Genomic DNA, 15168 nt, shown 5'->3' with positions numbered 1-15168 from the left:
TCTGTAGGGTGTTGCCTTTGGCAGGACTTAAGAATTTTTCTGCAGCAGACTTTGGAACCATCGGCCATCAAGGGGAAATTACTCGTTCTTAAAATCAGCCTTCTCGGCTCCGACCATCACCCATTTAGCAGGATTAGGGAAAGCCCGGCCGATCAACATCAGGTTGAACACAAACCCTCTTCTTCTACTAGCCGACGCGACTACGATACCGAACTCGGCTAGCACACATAGGAGGCCAGGAAATGATTCCACGTCTTTTGCTGTCTCTGACGGAATTATAATGTCATCGGCAAATCTCAAAGTTTTATTTCTTCTTCCTGGACTTTAATTCCTACTCCAAATTTTTCTTTTGTTTCCTTTACTGCTTTCTGAATATACAGATTCAATAATATCTGGTATAGGCTAAAAGCCTGTCTCTCACGTCTCAACCACTGCTTACCTTTCACACCCTCGTCTTTGATTATTGCTGTCTGGTTTCTGTATAGATTGTAAATTACCATTCGCTCCCTGTATTTTAACCCTGCCACCCACAGAATTTAACAGACGGTATTCCAGTCAAAAATGTCAAAGCTTTCTCTAACTCTACAAATGCTATAAATGTAGGTTAGCCTTTCCTTAACCCACCTTCTAAGATAAGTCGTAGGATCAGTGTTGCCTCGCGTGTTCCTACATTTCTCCGGTAATAAAACTGATTTTCAGAGAGGTCAGCTTCTACCAGTTTTTCCATTGTTTTGTAAAGGATTCACGTTAATATTTTGAAACCGTGATTAATTAAACTGATAGTTTGGTAACTTTCACACCTGTCAGCACCTGCTTTCTTTGGAATTTGAATTATATTCTTCTTGAAGTCTGAAGGTGTTTCAACTGTCTCATACATCTTGCAAACAAGATGGAAGAGTTTTGTGTTGGCTGGCTCTCCCTAGGCTATCAGTAGTTCTAACGGAATGTTGTCTACTCTTGGGTCTTGTTTCGACTTAGGCCTTTCAGTGCTCTGTCAAATTCTTCACGGAGTATCATATCTGCCATCTCATTTTCGTCGACGTCCTCTTCCATTTCCATAATATTGCCCTCAAATACAGTTCCCTCGTATAGGCCTGCAATATACTCTTTCCACCTTCCTGTTTTCCCGTCTTTGCCTGGGACTGGTGTATCATCTGAGCTCTGGGCATTCCTAAAGGTGCTTCTCTTTTCTCCGAAGGTCTCCTTAATTTTCCTGTGGGCGGCATCTTTCTTTCCTCTATTTTCCTCTAATGTACATGCTTTTAAAACCTTACATTTGTCCTCTATCCATTTTGCACTACCTTTCAATCTCATTTTTAGCCGTTTGTATTCCCTTTCGGTTGCTTAATTTACTGCGTTTTTATATTTTCTCCTTTCATCAGTTAAATGCAGTATATCTTGTGTTATCCAAAGATATCTAATAGCCCTCGTCTTTTTGCCTAATTGATCCTCTGCTGCCTTCACTATTTCATCTCTCAAAGCTACTCATTCTTGTTCTACTGTATTCTCTTCCGTGGTCTCGTCAATCGTTCCCTGATGCTCCCTCTGAAACTCCCTACAATCCCTGTTTCTTTTAGTTTATCCATGTCCCATCTGTTAAATTCCTACCTTTTTAAAGTTTTTTCAGTTTTAAACTACAGTTCATAATCTATAAACTGTGGTCAGAGTCCACATCTGCTCTTGGAAATATCATACAATTTAAAATCTGTTCCGAAATTTGTCTTACCATTATATAAACAATTTAAAGCCTTCCGGCTTCTCCTGGTCTCTTCCACATATAAAATCTTCTTTCATGATTCTTAAACTAAGTGTTTGAGAGCATTAAATTATGCTGTGTGCAAAATTCTACCAGTCGGCCTCCTCTTTCATTCCTTTCACCCAGTCCATATTCATCTACTACTTTTAGTTCTCTTCCTTTTTCTACTATCTGTCCTGTTTTCTATATGTATTGCAAATCTGTGTGTGGTTAGGTGACAGTCCAGATGTTAACCTAAAGTGTTTTGCAGAAAGTCTGGAATGCCGATGTATGGATGTCATGACTGGTTTTGGATTAATGGGGAAAAAAGTTTTTCATCATTTGTCCGCTGTTTTTCAGTTTCAGTATTGTACCCCAAACATAGGGAAGAAGGATTTTACCACCTGCAGTGGTATGCTCCCTGTATGCTCCCTACTACACTTTCTGGTTTTGACTTGAACTTTAATAATTTTCTTTCGTATTTATGATGTATATTACGCTTACTCCAAACAGAACAACAACACGTAAACGAGAGAGCAGGTATTAGTCAAAACGACCGCAAAGGAAAACAGTAGGTGCACGGCCCAAATCATTTTACAGAAGAAATATTATATAAATACATGAAAATATTAAAGAAGGTAATGAATTTCAGTAGAACAAATGGGAGATTGCGTCTAAGGAAATTTGCCATTTATACAAACATTCTAGAAATGGCGTAGAAGTTAACATATATATTTCAAGTGTATCCTTTGTTGAGTCCATTCTAAGACGTTGTTGGCATTTTCAACAGATACCAAGGAATGATATTCGAATATTTTACGCCACCATCTTCTCTTGCGGAATACTGCTCTTGAACTCTTATTTTACATTGCCGTACCAACAAGATTTTAAATTCAGGACGCTGATACCGTCTGATTGTTAATATCTAACTGCGCTGAATGCTCTTACACTATTCAAGATATTGTTACTGTTTTCTTGCACAGGTTGTATCCAGTGGTAATAGGCAATGGCCGCTGTCTGACGAAGGACACCGTCATCGCTGGATACCAGATACCGAAAGGGGTGAGTTCAGCTTCAACTACCATCTCTCCGCAACTTGCCAAACCAGCTCGTCTTACAAGATTTCTCGTCAACATCTTTCGCTTTCTCTCCTCATTCTAGGCTAAACCATTTCTCTTCGCCTCCATGACATTGTGAAGAGCATGATGTAGGGAATAGCTATTACTTCCGGAGGAATCAGCGTTGGAAGAACAACGTCTAACGAGTGGCACAGAATGATGTATAATGAGTCAGTCGCTCCTGTGGTTTAGTATTGCAGCTGTGTCTTAAGGGAATACATTAAATAGAGACTAGTGGATGATATTATAGAACAAGTAGACGCATGGGTTATCCTTAAAGTAAAATCTGAAATCTCGTTTTATCTTAAATTAAAAAGCAACGGTTCTTGAGTTGGGTGGCTGAGCCACGTATTCTATAGCGATTCAGTGTTCCTGTCAGATGTCGCCACCGGAAACTGGTCACTGGTCGCCTGTGTGACAGCCTGACGTTCCTACCGTGCTTATTACGTTTAAATGTGTACACTTCTTTGTGAGTTGGCCCTACTGTTGTACCATTCTGCTCTGCTGGTACGACTTTATTAAAGTCTCTGCGTGTTCATCTGTTTCGACGTGTGCCTGTTAGAAAAGGAAAAGCTCTCGTACTTTAGTCTGGCAGAGGACGTTTTATTGTTTTTAAAATGTTGCAAAAGGAAATTTTTAAGATAAACTGAAGACCAGAAGACGAAACGCATTGTGAATAAAAGAACAAGTTGCAACCAAGATTGCTTTAAATTTAAAAAAAAAGAAGAAACTAAAAAATATCACAAATACACCGGAAAGATGGGCGGCCTGCCTGCTATAGCACTGTTTCCGATGCAAAAACTATTCTTTCGTGATGTCACAGCGTCAGCCAACAGCAGCACACTCACATTCACTCTGTCACACATTCACATTCACTCTGTCACACATTCACATTCACTCTGTCACACGTTCACATTCATTGTCACTTAGTCACACTCGCTCTCTCTCTCTCTGTAGGTGTGCCTGTCTGCCTAAGTGTGTGTGAGTGTGTGTGCGTCTTTGTTGTTTCCCACAAGTGAATTGCTATCTGCTGTTGCCGAGTGTGGGTTGTTCCCCCTGCGGCGCTGCGGCTGCTGAGAGCGACCGGGCCTCTTGTGTTGCAGACGCAGGTGGTGTTCCAGCACTACGTGATGGGTCGGTCGGAGCGCTACTTTCCGCAGGCGGGCCGTTTTCAGCCGGAGCGCTGGCTGCAGTCCCGTACCCACCACCCGTTCGCGTCGCTCCCCTTCGGCTACGGCCGTCGCATGTGTCTCGGCCGCCGTTTCGCTGACCTCGAGATACAGATGGTCATCGCAAAGGTAGGAAAACACTGTAGAACTACTCCCATGTTATGTTATGTTAATCGGGGACCTAGAAAGGACGGAGAGGCTCCGTCCCCGCCGCAGCTGCAGTGGTTCACAACCCCACAACGACTACCGCAGTCCACTTCACCCCTCCGGTGGACCCTCTCCTCCCCCCCCCCCCCCCCCCCAGGGAACGTCTCACACCAGACGAGTGTAACCCCTATGCTTGCGTGGTAAAGTAATGGTGGTGTAGGCGTACGTGGCGAACTTGTTTGCGCAGCAATCGCCGACATGGTGTAGCTGAGACGGAATCAGGGGAACCAGCCCGCAATTGCCGAGGCAGATGGAAAACCTCCTAAAAACGATCCACAAACTGGCCTGCTCACCGGACCTCGACATAAATCCGCCTAGCGGATTTGGCCGGGGACTGGCGCTCCTATCCGCCCGTAAAGCCGTGCGTGAGACCTCACGGCCAACCTGGCGGGCACTACTCCCATAATCGAGGCAGTACCTTATGATGGATGATCAGCAGAAAATGTAGCACGACTTAACCATCACGAGGACTAGTCACACGGTTTTAACTATAACCTATAAAAATCAAACTGCAACCATGGAACTTGGTGATAGTGTCAGTCTTTCTCTACATATGCACTCTCCAATGCGAACCAACCTTCCCAATGACAAATGACTGGGTGGAAAGCTCGGTAGGAGAAGTGTGCATTTTGGCTAGTCATGAAACGTTTCACCTTGGAAATAATCTCGTCAGCGTTCTGGAAACGTCTGCCACGCAATGGTTTCTTCATCTGAGGAAATAAGAAGAAGTGAAAGGGGGGGGGGGGCGCAAAGAAGAAAAATTTGTTGTCCCAAAGAAGCAAGTGGGTCCGTATCCTTTGCAGAATGAACGGAAGCCTTCTCGTAAAACAAAATCACTGCCGTGCTTCGTCTTGATAGCCTCTCGCAGCCTCGTCAGAAGATTTCGGTAATGTATTCCCCTACGTCCTTAACCGAGCATATGCTAGCACCACACCATGGCAGTCCCCAAAACCCCTCAACATCATCTTGCCTGTTGGGGGGCAGGAGGTCCGGACTCCCCCCCCCTTCCTTAGTTTACACAAAAAACGCCACTATTATAAGAATACCCGCTTTTGAAACCCCGTGCCACAAAATATTAGTGCACTGCCCTTGGTTGATGTAGTGACAAGCCATGGAGGAATGAGGCTGCAAAAAATATCTGTGCCCTGCGGTGGGGTGTCTACCCCCACCCTCACTATGTGTGCAACGGAAGTGAGTGCAATCTTGCTAACCATAGTGCAATTCCGCTAGGCGTATTGGAGTTTTTAGGCCTTCGTGGCGCAGCGGCGAAATTCTGAAATTGTTAAAAATGTATTGGGATTCAACTTTCTTTGGCGAAATGTAAAACCCTCGTAAATTTTCACTGCCAAGTACAAAACATGTAATATATGCACGGGAATGCAGATAACGAACAGTCTTTCTCCATGATGACAGACATTAAAACTACAGGGTGTTTCAAAAATGACCGGTATATTTGAAACGGCAATACAAATTAAACGAGCAGCGATAGAAATACACCGTTTGTTGCAATATGCTTGGGACAACAGTACATTTTCAGGCAGACAAACTTTTGAAATTACAGTAGTTACAATTGTCAACAACAGATGGCGCTGCGGTCTGGGAAACTCTATAGTACGATATTTTCCACATATCCACCATGCGTAGCAATAATATGGCGTAGTCTCTGTATGAAATTACCCGAAACCTTTGACAACGTGTCTGGCGGAATGGCTTCACATGCAGATAAGATGTACTGCTTCAGCTGTTGAATTGTTTCTGGATTCTGGTGGTACACCTGGTCTTTCAAGTGTCCCCACAGAAAGAAGTCACAAGGGTTCATGTCTGGCGAATAGGGAGGCCAATCCACGCCGCCTCCTGTATGTTCCGGATAGCCCAAAGCAATCACACGATCATCGAAATATTCATTCAGGAAATTAAAGACGTCGGCCGTGCGATGTGGCCGGGCACCATCTTGCATAAACCACGAGGTGTTCGCAGTGTCGTCTAAGGCAGTTTGTACCGCCACAAATTCACGAAGAATGTCCAGATAGCGTGATGCAGTAATCGTTTCGGATCTGAAAAATGGGCCAATGATTCCTTTGGAAGAAATGGCGGCCCAGACCAGTACTTTTTGAGGATGCAGGGACGATGGGACTGCAACATGGGGCTTTTCGGTTCCTCATATGCGCCAGTTCTGTTTATTGACGAAGCCGTCCAGGTAAAAATAAGCTTCGTCAGTAAACCAAATGCTGCTCACATACATATCGCCGTCATCAATCCTGTGCACTATATCGTTAGCGAATGTCTCTCGTGCAACAATGGTAGCGGCGCTGAGGGGTTGCCGCATTTGAATTTTGTATGGATAGAGGTGTAAACTTTGGCGCATGAGACGATACGTGGACGTTGGCGTAATTGGGACCGCAGCTGAAACACGGCGAACAGAAACCCGAGGCCGCTGTTGGATCACCTGCTGCACTAGCTGCGCATTGCCCTCTGTGGTTGCCGTACGCGGTTGCCCTACCTTTCCAGCACGTTCGTCCGTCACGTTCCCAGTCCATTGAAATTTTTCAAACAGATCCTTTATTGTATCGCTTTTCGGCCCTTTGGTTATATTAAACGTCCGTTGAAAACTCCGTTTTGTTGCAACAATACTGTGTTCTAGGCGGTGGAATTCCAACACCAGAAAAATCCTCTGTTCTAAGGAATAAACCATGTTGTCCACAGCACACTTGCACGTTGTGAACAGCACACGCTTACAGCAGAAAGACGACGTACAGAATGGCGCACCCACAAACTGCGTTGTCTTCTATATCTTTCACATCACTTGCTGCGCCATCTGTTGTTGAAAATTGTAACAACTGTAATTTCGAAAGTTTGTCCGCCTGAAAATGTACTGTTGTCCCAAGCATATTGCAACAAACGGTGTATTTCTGTCGCTGCTCGTTTAGTTTTTATTGCCGTTTCAAATATACCGGTCATTTTTGAAACACCCTGTAAATACTTATTAAGCTAATCGCAGAAACGTTAAGTGAGTTGTTGAAAGTATGACTAGACATCCAAAACAAGAAACGTTATTGATCATTACTATATTTCGTACACAATTACGGAGGAACATTTCCGCAAGTTTGGTAAACGTATCAATTATTATCTGAGAACTGAAGGTGATCAAAATATTCCTGCATCAACAAATACATTTCACTGTGGTTTTAATAAACATTGAAACGTTTTACACTTACGCCTTAGCCAGTTCAGATTCAATATAAAGGGGAGAATTGCCTGTCGCATCAAACTACAATTACTACATTAACAGCAGCTGTTTGAATGAAGCACGATATTCAGGTCCAACACCTGACACTGTCGTCCTAGCTGCCGCTGAACGTTAAACGCCCCAGCTGGAAAGATTTGGAATATATTTGTTTATAACTTAAATTATTTATTTAGCCTGTATATCGTCAGGAATTATGTAGACTATATCATAAATTACGTTTGAAACTGTAGTGGAGTTTGGATGTGCTCGTAGTGGAATTAACCTATTTTTGGCTGGCAACACTGAACGGAACCAATCCAGTGTGTTCTGTCGCTTCCCCTTGGGCAGTCACAATTAGAGTGACGAGGTTTCGGGAGTCGTGTGTTAAGCCAGCTAAAACGGTGTTTATTAAAAGAGTCGTGTTTGAAAAAAAAAAAAACAACTATGAAACGAACAAGACAGAAATCCCTCCTGTTTTTTTTTCTAAAAAAAAAAAAAAACTGCCCAGCAATGTACCAGAAGAAACTGCTGAAATATATTTTCGTCGAAATGTATTTTACCCTTTTATTGAACAAGTGATCACATAACTTGATGCTCGTTTTAAACCACATGAAGAAACAATCGAAGGAATTCAGATGCTTCTGCCTGGGAAAACCAATAACGACTCCAGGACAAAAGAAAATCTTAAGAAGATAGCGCAAATATTTCTTGGTGAGGGTGTAGGCACAACAATTCTGAGTCAATACGAGATATGGTACAATCACTGGAAATCTGTTGAGGAAAAACCTGTCACTGCAATAGAAGTTATTGATCAGTGTGATGAACTGTTTTTCCCCTTCGATAAAAAAGCTTCTTGTCATATTAGCCACACTCCCATTGTCAACAGCGACCCCTGAAAGATGTTTCTCGACTATGAAGAGGCTAGAAACTTACATAAGGAATAAAATGGGAGGTGAAAGACTTACTGGCGGTGCAACGAAATTGTGAAGAAATTATTAGTAAGTTAGCTGCAAGACGTATAAGGCTAAATATAATACTTTAAATTCAAGTAATTAATGTTTATTTCTAAATTAACTTATGACCTGAAGTTACAGCAAAATGCCAACGTATCACAACTTAAATACAAAGACAAATATAATGATATTATTGATTAATATAAATGATTAATAATGATATTCAAAAATGTATAATTACCTCCAATGTTAGCTTACAATTAGTTGCTTTTCATAAATAAATACCTCAACAGCTACAATACATATGTTTTATTTAAAAACGCTTGGAATGATTAGTGTTTCTCTACAGTTTTACCCACATGTAATACGGATGCAAACGTATTTATGGGTTTTTAATTTCTGCTCGATTGACTCTATTGGCGCCAGCAAAACCTTTTTATGTGGTGGGCGAAGATAGGTTTACCTTCCTAACTGATAGTGCTGGACCCCTCCTCCCATGCAAAAGCTGTAGGTACGTTCCTGGTGAAACCACATGTTTCCAAATGTTTGTTTTGCTCCTTTGTTTCTGGGTCGTATAGGCACACCAAGGATTCCTTTATCGTGATTAAATGGCTAAAGAACTCATCTGGATCGGCCATAATACGATTACGCGGGCTACCCTGGTTTGGCAGGCTTCTTGAATTGGTGTACATTTAATTGTTTTTTGTAGAATTAGGAAACCTTTCGCGTTGTCTGTCTTAGACATAAAAAAGTTGCTGTTCATTGTGGAACAGATTCTGCAAATGCTTGGTACGTTGTCCATAGTAGTTGATACACATGTCAAAGCATAGCTCATGCACTCCCAGGAATTCATAGACATGCATCCAAACCGATGGAGAACGAGTGGTATGTTGAGCTATAAAGAGTAGTGCTGTAGGAAAACACCACTGCAGACACTGTAAATAGCAGGTGTGTCACGAGCGAAAACTTCAAAGTGGTCTGCAATTATCGTAGTGCCTCCGGCAACGATCAATGATCCCAGAAGGAATTAAATGACTACCTGTCCTCCACGTGTCACTGCGTACGTTTAGCGTAACATGTGGTTGTCAGGAGATCTCAACAACTATACAAAATTACACATCCATATGCTGTAATCTCCGTAATTTGAAAAGTGCAAGTCGTCTCATCATGTAACTTTTTTACATTGTGGCGTCATGTAAATACGACATTTCTAAATTTTCTGCAGATATAACCGGCCCTGTCTTAGTCTCAAATAATCAAACGTCCACGTTCTCCAGTGTCGGACTCTCTTTGGAAAAGATATGTAGGTACCAATATTCTTAAAGCACTTCTGCATCCTCCAGAACCGCTGCACTTTACATCGCCGCCAATCCGCTTGTTCAAAGTACACTTGATCCTTCACTGTTAATAAACTATAATAGTTGTGCACGTGGAGATCCGACATAGCTCGCACTTTCTACCGCTTTCTTTCTCTATTGGCCAGGTAGCCGCGCGACACTATTCCCAACACGCCCTTGGCCGTAAAGCTCATGAGACACGACAGCTTTGGGGAGAGATCATGTACACTATCTGGTCAAAAATATCCGGATACGTATTAGTTAACATCAACATGGGGTGTGATGGCTTGAACTCTGCTAGAGACACTTCCAGTGAGTGTATTGATGTATGTGGGAGAATGGCAGCTCATTCTTCCAAAAAATCCGAAACCGGAGAAGATAATGTCATTGGACGTTGGGATCAAAAGCGAATTCTACGTTCTAACTAGTTCAAAAGGTGTTTCATTGGGCTTAGGGTGGGACTGTGGGCAGACCATTCCATTTCAGAAATATTATTGTCCTGAAACCATTGCCTCACAGTTGCTGCTTTATGACAGTGTGCATTTGTCTCCGAAAGCTTTCTCTCAGAATAAGAGGTTGCATCCTAACCACGAATAACGCCCTGATACGTCACCATCTCCTCTGTACATGGCATTATACCCCACTGCAAGTACACCTCGTATTGCTCGTGAAATGGGCATTGCACATACAACTGAGTGGCGAGTACTCCACCAACAACAATTACACCCATATCAGCCACAACGAGTCCATTCAACGCTTTTGACTGACTTTGCACCAAGGGTCGCGATGTGCCAGTGGTTGCTCCAACAATGGATTGATCGACCAGATTTCCTCTAAATCCTGCTGCTTACTAACGAGGCCTCATTTGATCGCGGTGGTATTTCGAATAGCAGGAACAGCCATGTTTGGGATGAGAAAAATCCTCATGCTGTAGTAGAGTCACTCAATCAAGTACGTTTTGCTGTGAATATCTGGGGCGACATTGTAGACGACAATCTCACTGGGCAATATCTTCTACCTGGCCGTCTGAATGGCCGCATGTACTCGAGGTTCGTGCAGAGAGTTCTAACTGAGTTGCTGGAGAACATACTCTTGGCTGGTCGTGAGAGGATGCGGATACAACATGATACTGCAGCGCCTCACTTCAGTGTGGGTGCCCAGAACCACCTCAGTGCTGTATTTCCTGGTCGCTGCAGTGGGAGATCCTATTCCATTGTCTGCGAGGTCACCTGCCATGAATTCCCTTGATTGTATCCTATGGGGATGTCTAAACTCACTTGTGGATGAGACCCCAGTGGATACGAAGAAGGAAGTTTTCAGAATTGTAGCTGCCTGTGATGTAAAGTGAAACACACCAGGGATACTTGTTCATGTGCGTCAGAATCTTCTTCGCCGATGTCATGCTTGAGGTTGATGCCCATCGGTTTCAGCTAGTTTTGTAAAATACAGTACAGATGCCTTGTGTCAATGATGGTGTTTGCAGTTAACTGTAACTAATGTAAATAAAAAAGTACACAGTATTGTGATTTTATTTCCATTATCCCCTTGAGCTGGCTTCTCCGACCACAAGTACCCTGCCTCAAATTGTTCAGTGGAGCATCCTCTACATCGTGTTAAATTTTTGCGCGCTCTTACGGAAACACCCTAAAGACGTCGGAGAAAATGTTTGCGATCACTTGAGATTGATCTGTGAGAAGCATATGTTCACAGAAGCGTGCCTGAACTGAACCCTTTCAAAGCAGCGACAGTGCGTCGACGGGCCAGTTTAGATAGAACCATTACTATAACCAAAAACACCGCTTCATACCCTGGCGTTTTGTGCTCTTGAATTGTCCTCTACGGAATTATCATGTGTTCTTTTTGTTAGACGTTAGTCGTCTGAAAAAAAAAATGTTCCAATTTATTTTTCACGTACCAGAAGTTGAGATTTGATGGAAAAATGAGTCCAGTAATTCGTGTTGCGCCGGCCGGTGTGGCCGAGCGGTTCTAGGTGCTACAGTCTGGAACCGTGCTACCGCTACGGTCGCAGGTTCAAATCCGGCCTCGAGCATGGATGTTTGTGATGCCCTTAGGTTAGTTAAGTTTAAGTAGTTCTAAGTTCTAGGGGATTGATGACCTCAGAAGTCAAATCCCATAGTGCTCAGAGCCATTTGAACCATTTTTTGAAATTCGTATTGCACTCTTTGCACACCGCATCCTTGTTTTCACATCATGCTGAGGCTCTGTAACTGACGAGGATTTTCGTAACTCCAACCTCGGTTTTTCTGCGAGTTCACGTATTCTGATAAATGTAGCCATCAACCACCAGAACAAGGACAATTTCAGGATCAACTTCTTAGTGCACAGATTGCAGACACCACTCCTAGTACTATAGTCAGGCAACAGGATATGAATTGTTCAGCCGATTGCACTCCAGTCTGACGTGAACGGTGCAATGATTTTTCTCAGACGTCTTCTCAAGGTCGATCTTACCTTCTTTAGTTATGATAGAACCTATGTTTAGGTTGCTACGTTCCGTAGAACGAACCAGAGCGTCATTGACTATTGTAGCCTCCCTCGCCGTTACAGTTTGCTGCTGGACGCCGGGTACAGTTGTTGTGTTGTACACTCCTGGAAATGGAAAAAAGAACACATTGACACCGGTGTGTCAGACCCACCATACTTGCTCCGGACACTGCGAGAGGCCTGTACAAGCAATGATCACACGCACGGCACAGCGGACACACCAGGAACCGCGGTGTTGGCCGTCGAATGGCGCTAGCTGCGCAGCATTTGTGCACCGCCGCCGTCAGTGTCAGCCAGATTGCCGTGGCATACTGAGCTCCATCGCAGTCTTTACCACTGGTAGCATGCCGCGACAGCGTGGACGTGAACCGTATGTGCAGTTGACGGACTTTGAGCGAGGGCGTATAATGGTCATGCGGGAGGCCGGGTGGACGTACCGCCGAATTGCTCAACATGTGGGGCGTGAGGTCTCCACAGTACATCGATGTTGTCGCCAGTGGTCGGCGGAAGGTGCACGTGCCCGTCGATCTGGGACCGGACCGCAGCGACGCACGGATGCACGCCAAGACCGTACGATCCTACGCAATGCCGTAGGGGACCGCACCGCCACTTCCCAGCAAATTAGGGACACTGTTGCTCCTGGGGTATCGGCGAGGACCATTCGCAACCGTCTCCATGAAGCTGGGCTATGGTCCCGCACACCGTTAGGCCGTCTTCCGCTCACGCCCCAACATCGTGCAGCCCGCCTCCAGTGGTGTCGCGACAGGCGTGAATGGACGGACGAATGGAGACGTGTCGTCTTCAGCGATGAGAGTCGCTTCTGCCTTGGTGCCAATGATGGTCGTATGCGTGTTTAGCGCCGTGCAGGTGAGCGCCACAATCAGGACTGCATACGACCGAGGCACACAGGGCCAACACCCGGCATCATGGTGTGGGGAGCGATCTCCTACACTGGCCGTACACCTCTGGTGATCGTCGAGAGGACACTGAATAGTGCACGGTACATCCAAACCGTCATCGAACCCATCGTTCTACCATTCCTAGACCGGCAAGGGAACTTGCTGTTCCAACAGGATAATGCACGTCCGCATGTATTCCGTGCCACCCAACGTGCTCTAGATGGTGTAAGTCAACTACCCTGGCCAGCAAGATCTCCGGATCTGTCCCCCATTGAGCATGTTTGGGACTGGATGAAGCGTCGTCTCACGCGGTCTGCATGTCCAGCACGAACGCTGGTCCAACTGAGGCGCCAGGTGGAAATGGCATGGCAAGCCGTTCCACAGAACTACATCCAGCATCTCTACGATCGTCTCCATGGGAGAATAGCAGCCTGCATTGCTGCGAAAGGTGGATATACACTGTACTAGTGCCGACATTGTGCATGCTCTGTTGCCTGTGTCAATGTGCCTGTGGTTCTGTCAGTGTAATCATGTGATGTATCTGACCCCAGGAATGTGTCAATAAAGTTTCCCCTTCCTGGGACAATGAATTCACGGTGTTCTTATTTCAATTTCCAGGAGTGTATATGCAACAACGTAGCACACTTCTTTCCATAAGATATTGAGTCGTTTTATTCTGTGAGAGTCCATGTAAGATTTTATTGCGTGTTATGTCGTATGTAATTTGTATTGTTTCCACTAAATTCTGAGCGAGGCTTATGTAGCAAATTATTTGAGATGGACGGAACGAAACGTGCCGACCCGTGTTGCAGATGGTGCAGGCCTTCCGCATCGAATACCACCACGAGCCGCTGCAGTATGCGGTGCACCCCATGTTCACCCCGGACGGACCGCTGCGGCTACGGCTGGTGGACCGCAAATGAACCGCTGGTCATTGCTGCTGAGTTTTCCAGAGACGCCATCAACTTGCCTGGCCTTTCCAGAGAGAGGGCACCTTTGGAAATGGCCAGCACACGTCACGTCCGCTTTCGCCTTTCATAGTGAAAGGCCGTTTACACAGCTGCGCAGTTCCCGGTAGATTATACTGAGCAGGAAATTATTGTCTCGAGAGTCACTATATTACGGCTCGTCACAGACCTAGCGACAGATTATCTGATGAGGAAATCATAGTAGTCCCTTATAAAATCTTTGTTAGTCATTTTCACTATTATCATTATCACCACGTTCCCATCACTGATTAGACACTTAACTTCAATATCTCTGTAGGGGAATGACTCGTGGTGGAGAACATAGTTAATGCATGTACGAATTACCATCTTTTGGATAATTGTTTGCTGTTTCAGGCCGATCATTGGAGAATAGATTTCCCAGTCGAATCATATTAGGTATTGAGAAGCAAGAGCACAGACCAGACGTCTTAAGTAGCCCCATTAAATATATCTATTTAATGTAATATATACTGCCTTTAATGTTTGTATAACTTATACTGTACTGTAATGTAAGCTGTTTAGAATAAAATCATGTGAAAACTATTACATGAGTTGTAGTTATTTATAGCATGGGTTATACTGGCACTTCGTCACAATCCCCACCTATTATTCCATCCCGCCATCTATGACTCAAAGTTAACTAATGATTCACTTTTTTCATCCAAGTCGTATATCGTTAAGGATACAGGTGATTCTTCTAGCAAAAATTCAGCAGTTTTCATTCATTATTACTACACTAGAAAAAAGAAAATTTCGTACCGTAGGGAAAACAAATCTTGTCTCAAATTTGGCAGCTGTGCAGTCTGCCCAGAAATCAAATAGTGTAGAACTTGTGCAAAGAAATTTATCAAAAGTTAGAGAGTATTCTGTTGGCAAAAAACAAGTTAACATTCGAAAGAAATATAAAAAATATCATGCTGCGACGGACAGATATTTTTGCTGCGCCCATGAGACAGTTTCACAATAGCTAGTTGTTGCTCGTTCTCCAAAGATCAAGTCTGTGATCTCTCTTTTTCCACGATAGATGGGT

The 15168-nt window shown here is 44.1% G+C and overlaps 1 protein-coding gene across 1 annotated transcript in view; it reads left to right on the top strand.

The window, feature by feature from the left end:
* LOC126281248 (probable cytochrome P450 301a1, mitochondrial) overlaps positions 1 to 14684 on the top strand; it is a 232663-nt gene extending 217979 nt beyond the window's left edge. Inside the window, exons 9-11 of the mRNA XM_049980042.1 lie at positions 2719 to 2797; positions 3957 to 4151; positions 13962 to 14684. Of these exons, the coding sequence (XP_049835999.1) occupies positions 2719 to 2797; positions 3957 to 4151; positions 13962 to 14072 (385 nt within the window). The 3' untranslated portion in view covers positions 14073 to 14684. The remainder of the gene's footprint in view (positions 1 to 2718; positions 2798 to 3956; positions 4152 to 13961) is intronic.
* The last annotated feature ends 484 nt before the right edge of the window (positions 14685 to 15168 follow it).

The sequence above is a fragment of the Schistocerca gregaria genome, chromosome 7 (genome assembly GCF_023897955.1).
Source record: "Schistocerca gregaria isolate iqSchGreg1 chromosome 7, iqSchGreg1.2, whole genome shotgun sequence".
In the NCBI taxonomy this organism is placed as follows: Eukaryota; Metazoa; Arthropoda; class Insecta; order Orthoptera; family Acrididae; genus Schistocerca; species Schistocerca gregaria.
This window is presented reverse-complemented; position numbering and strand designations above follow the sequence as displayed.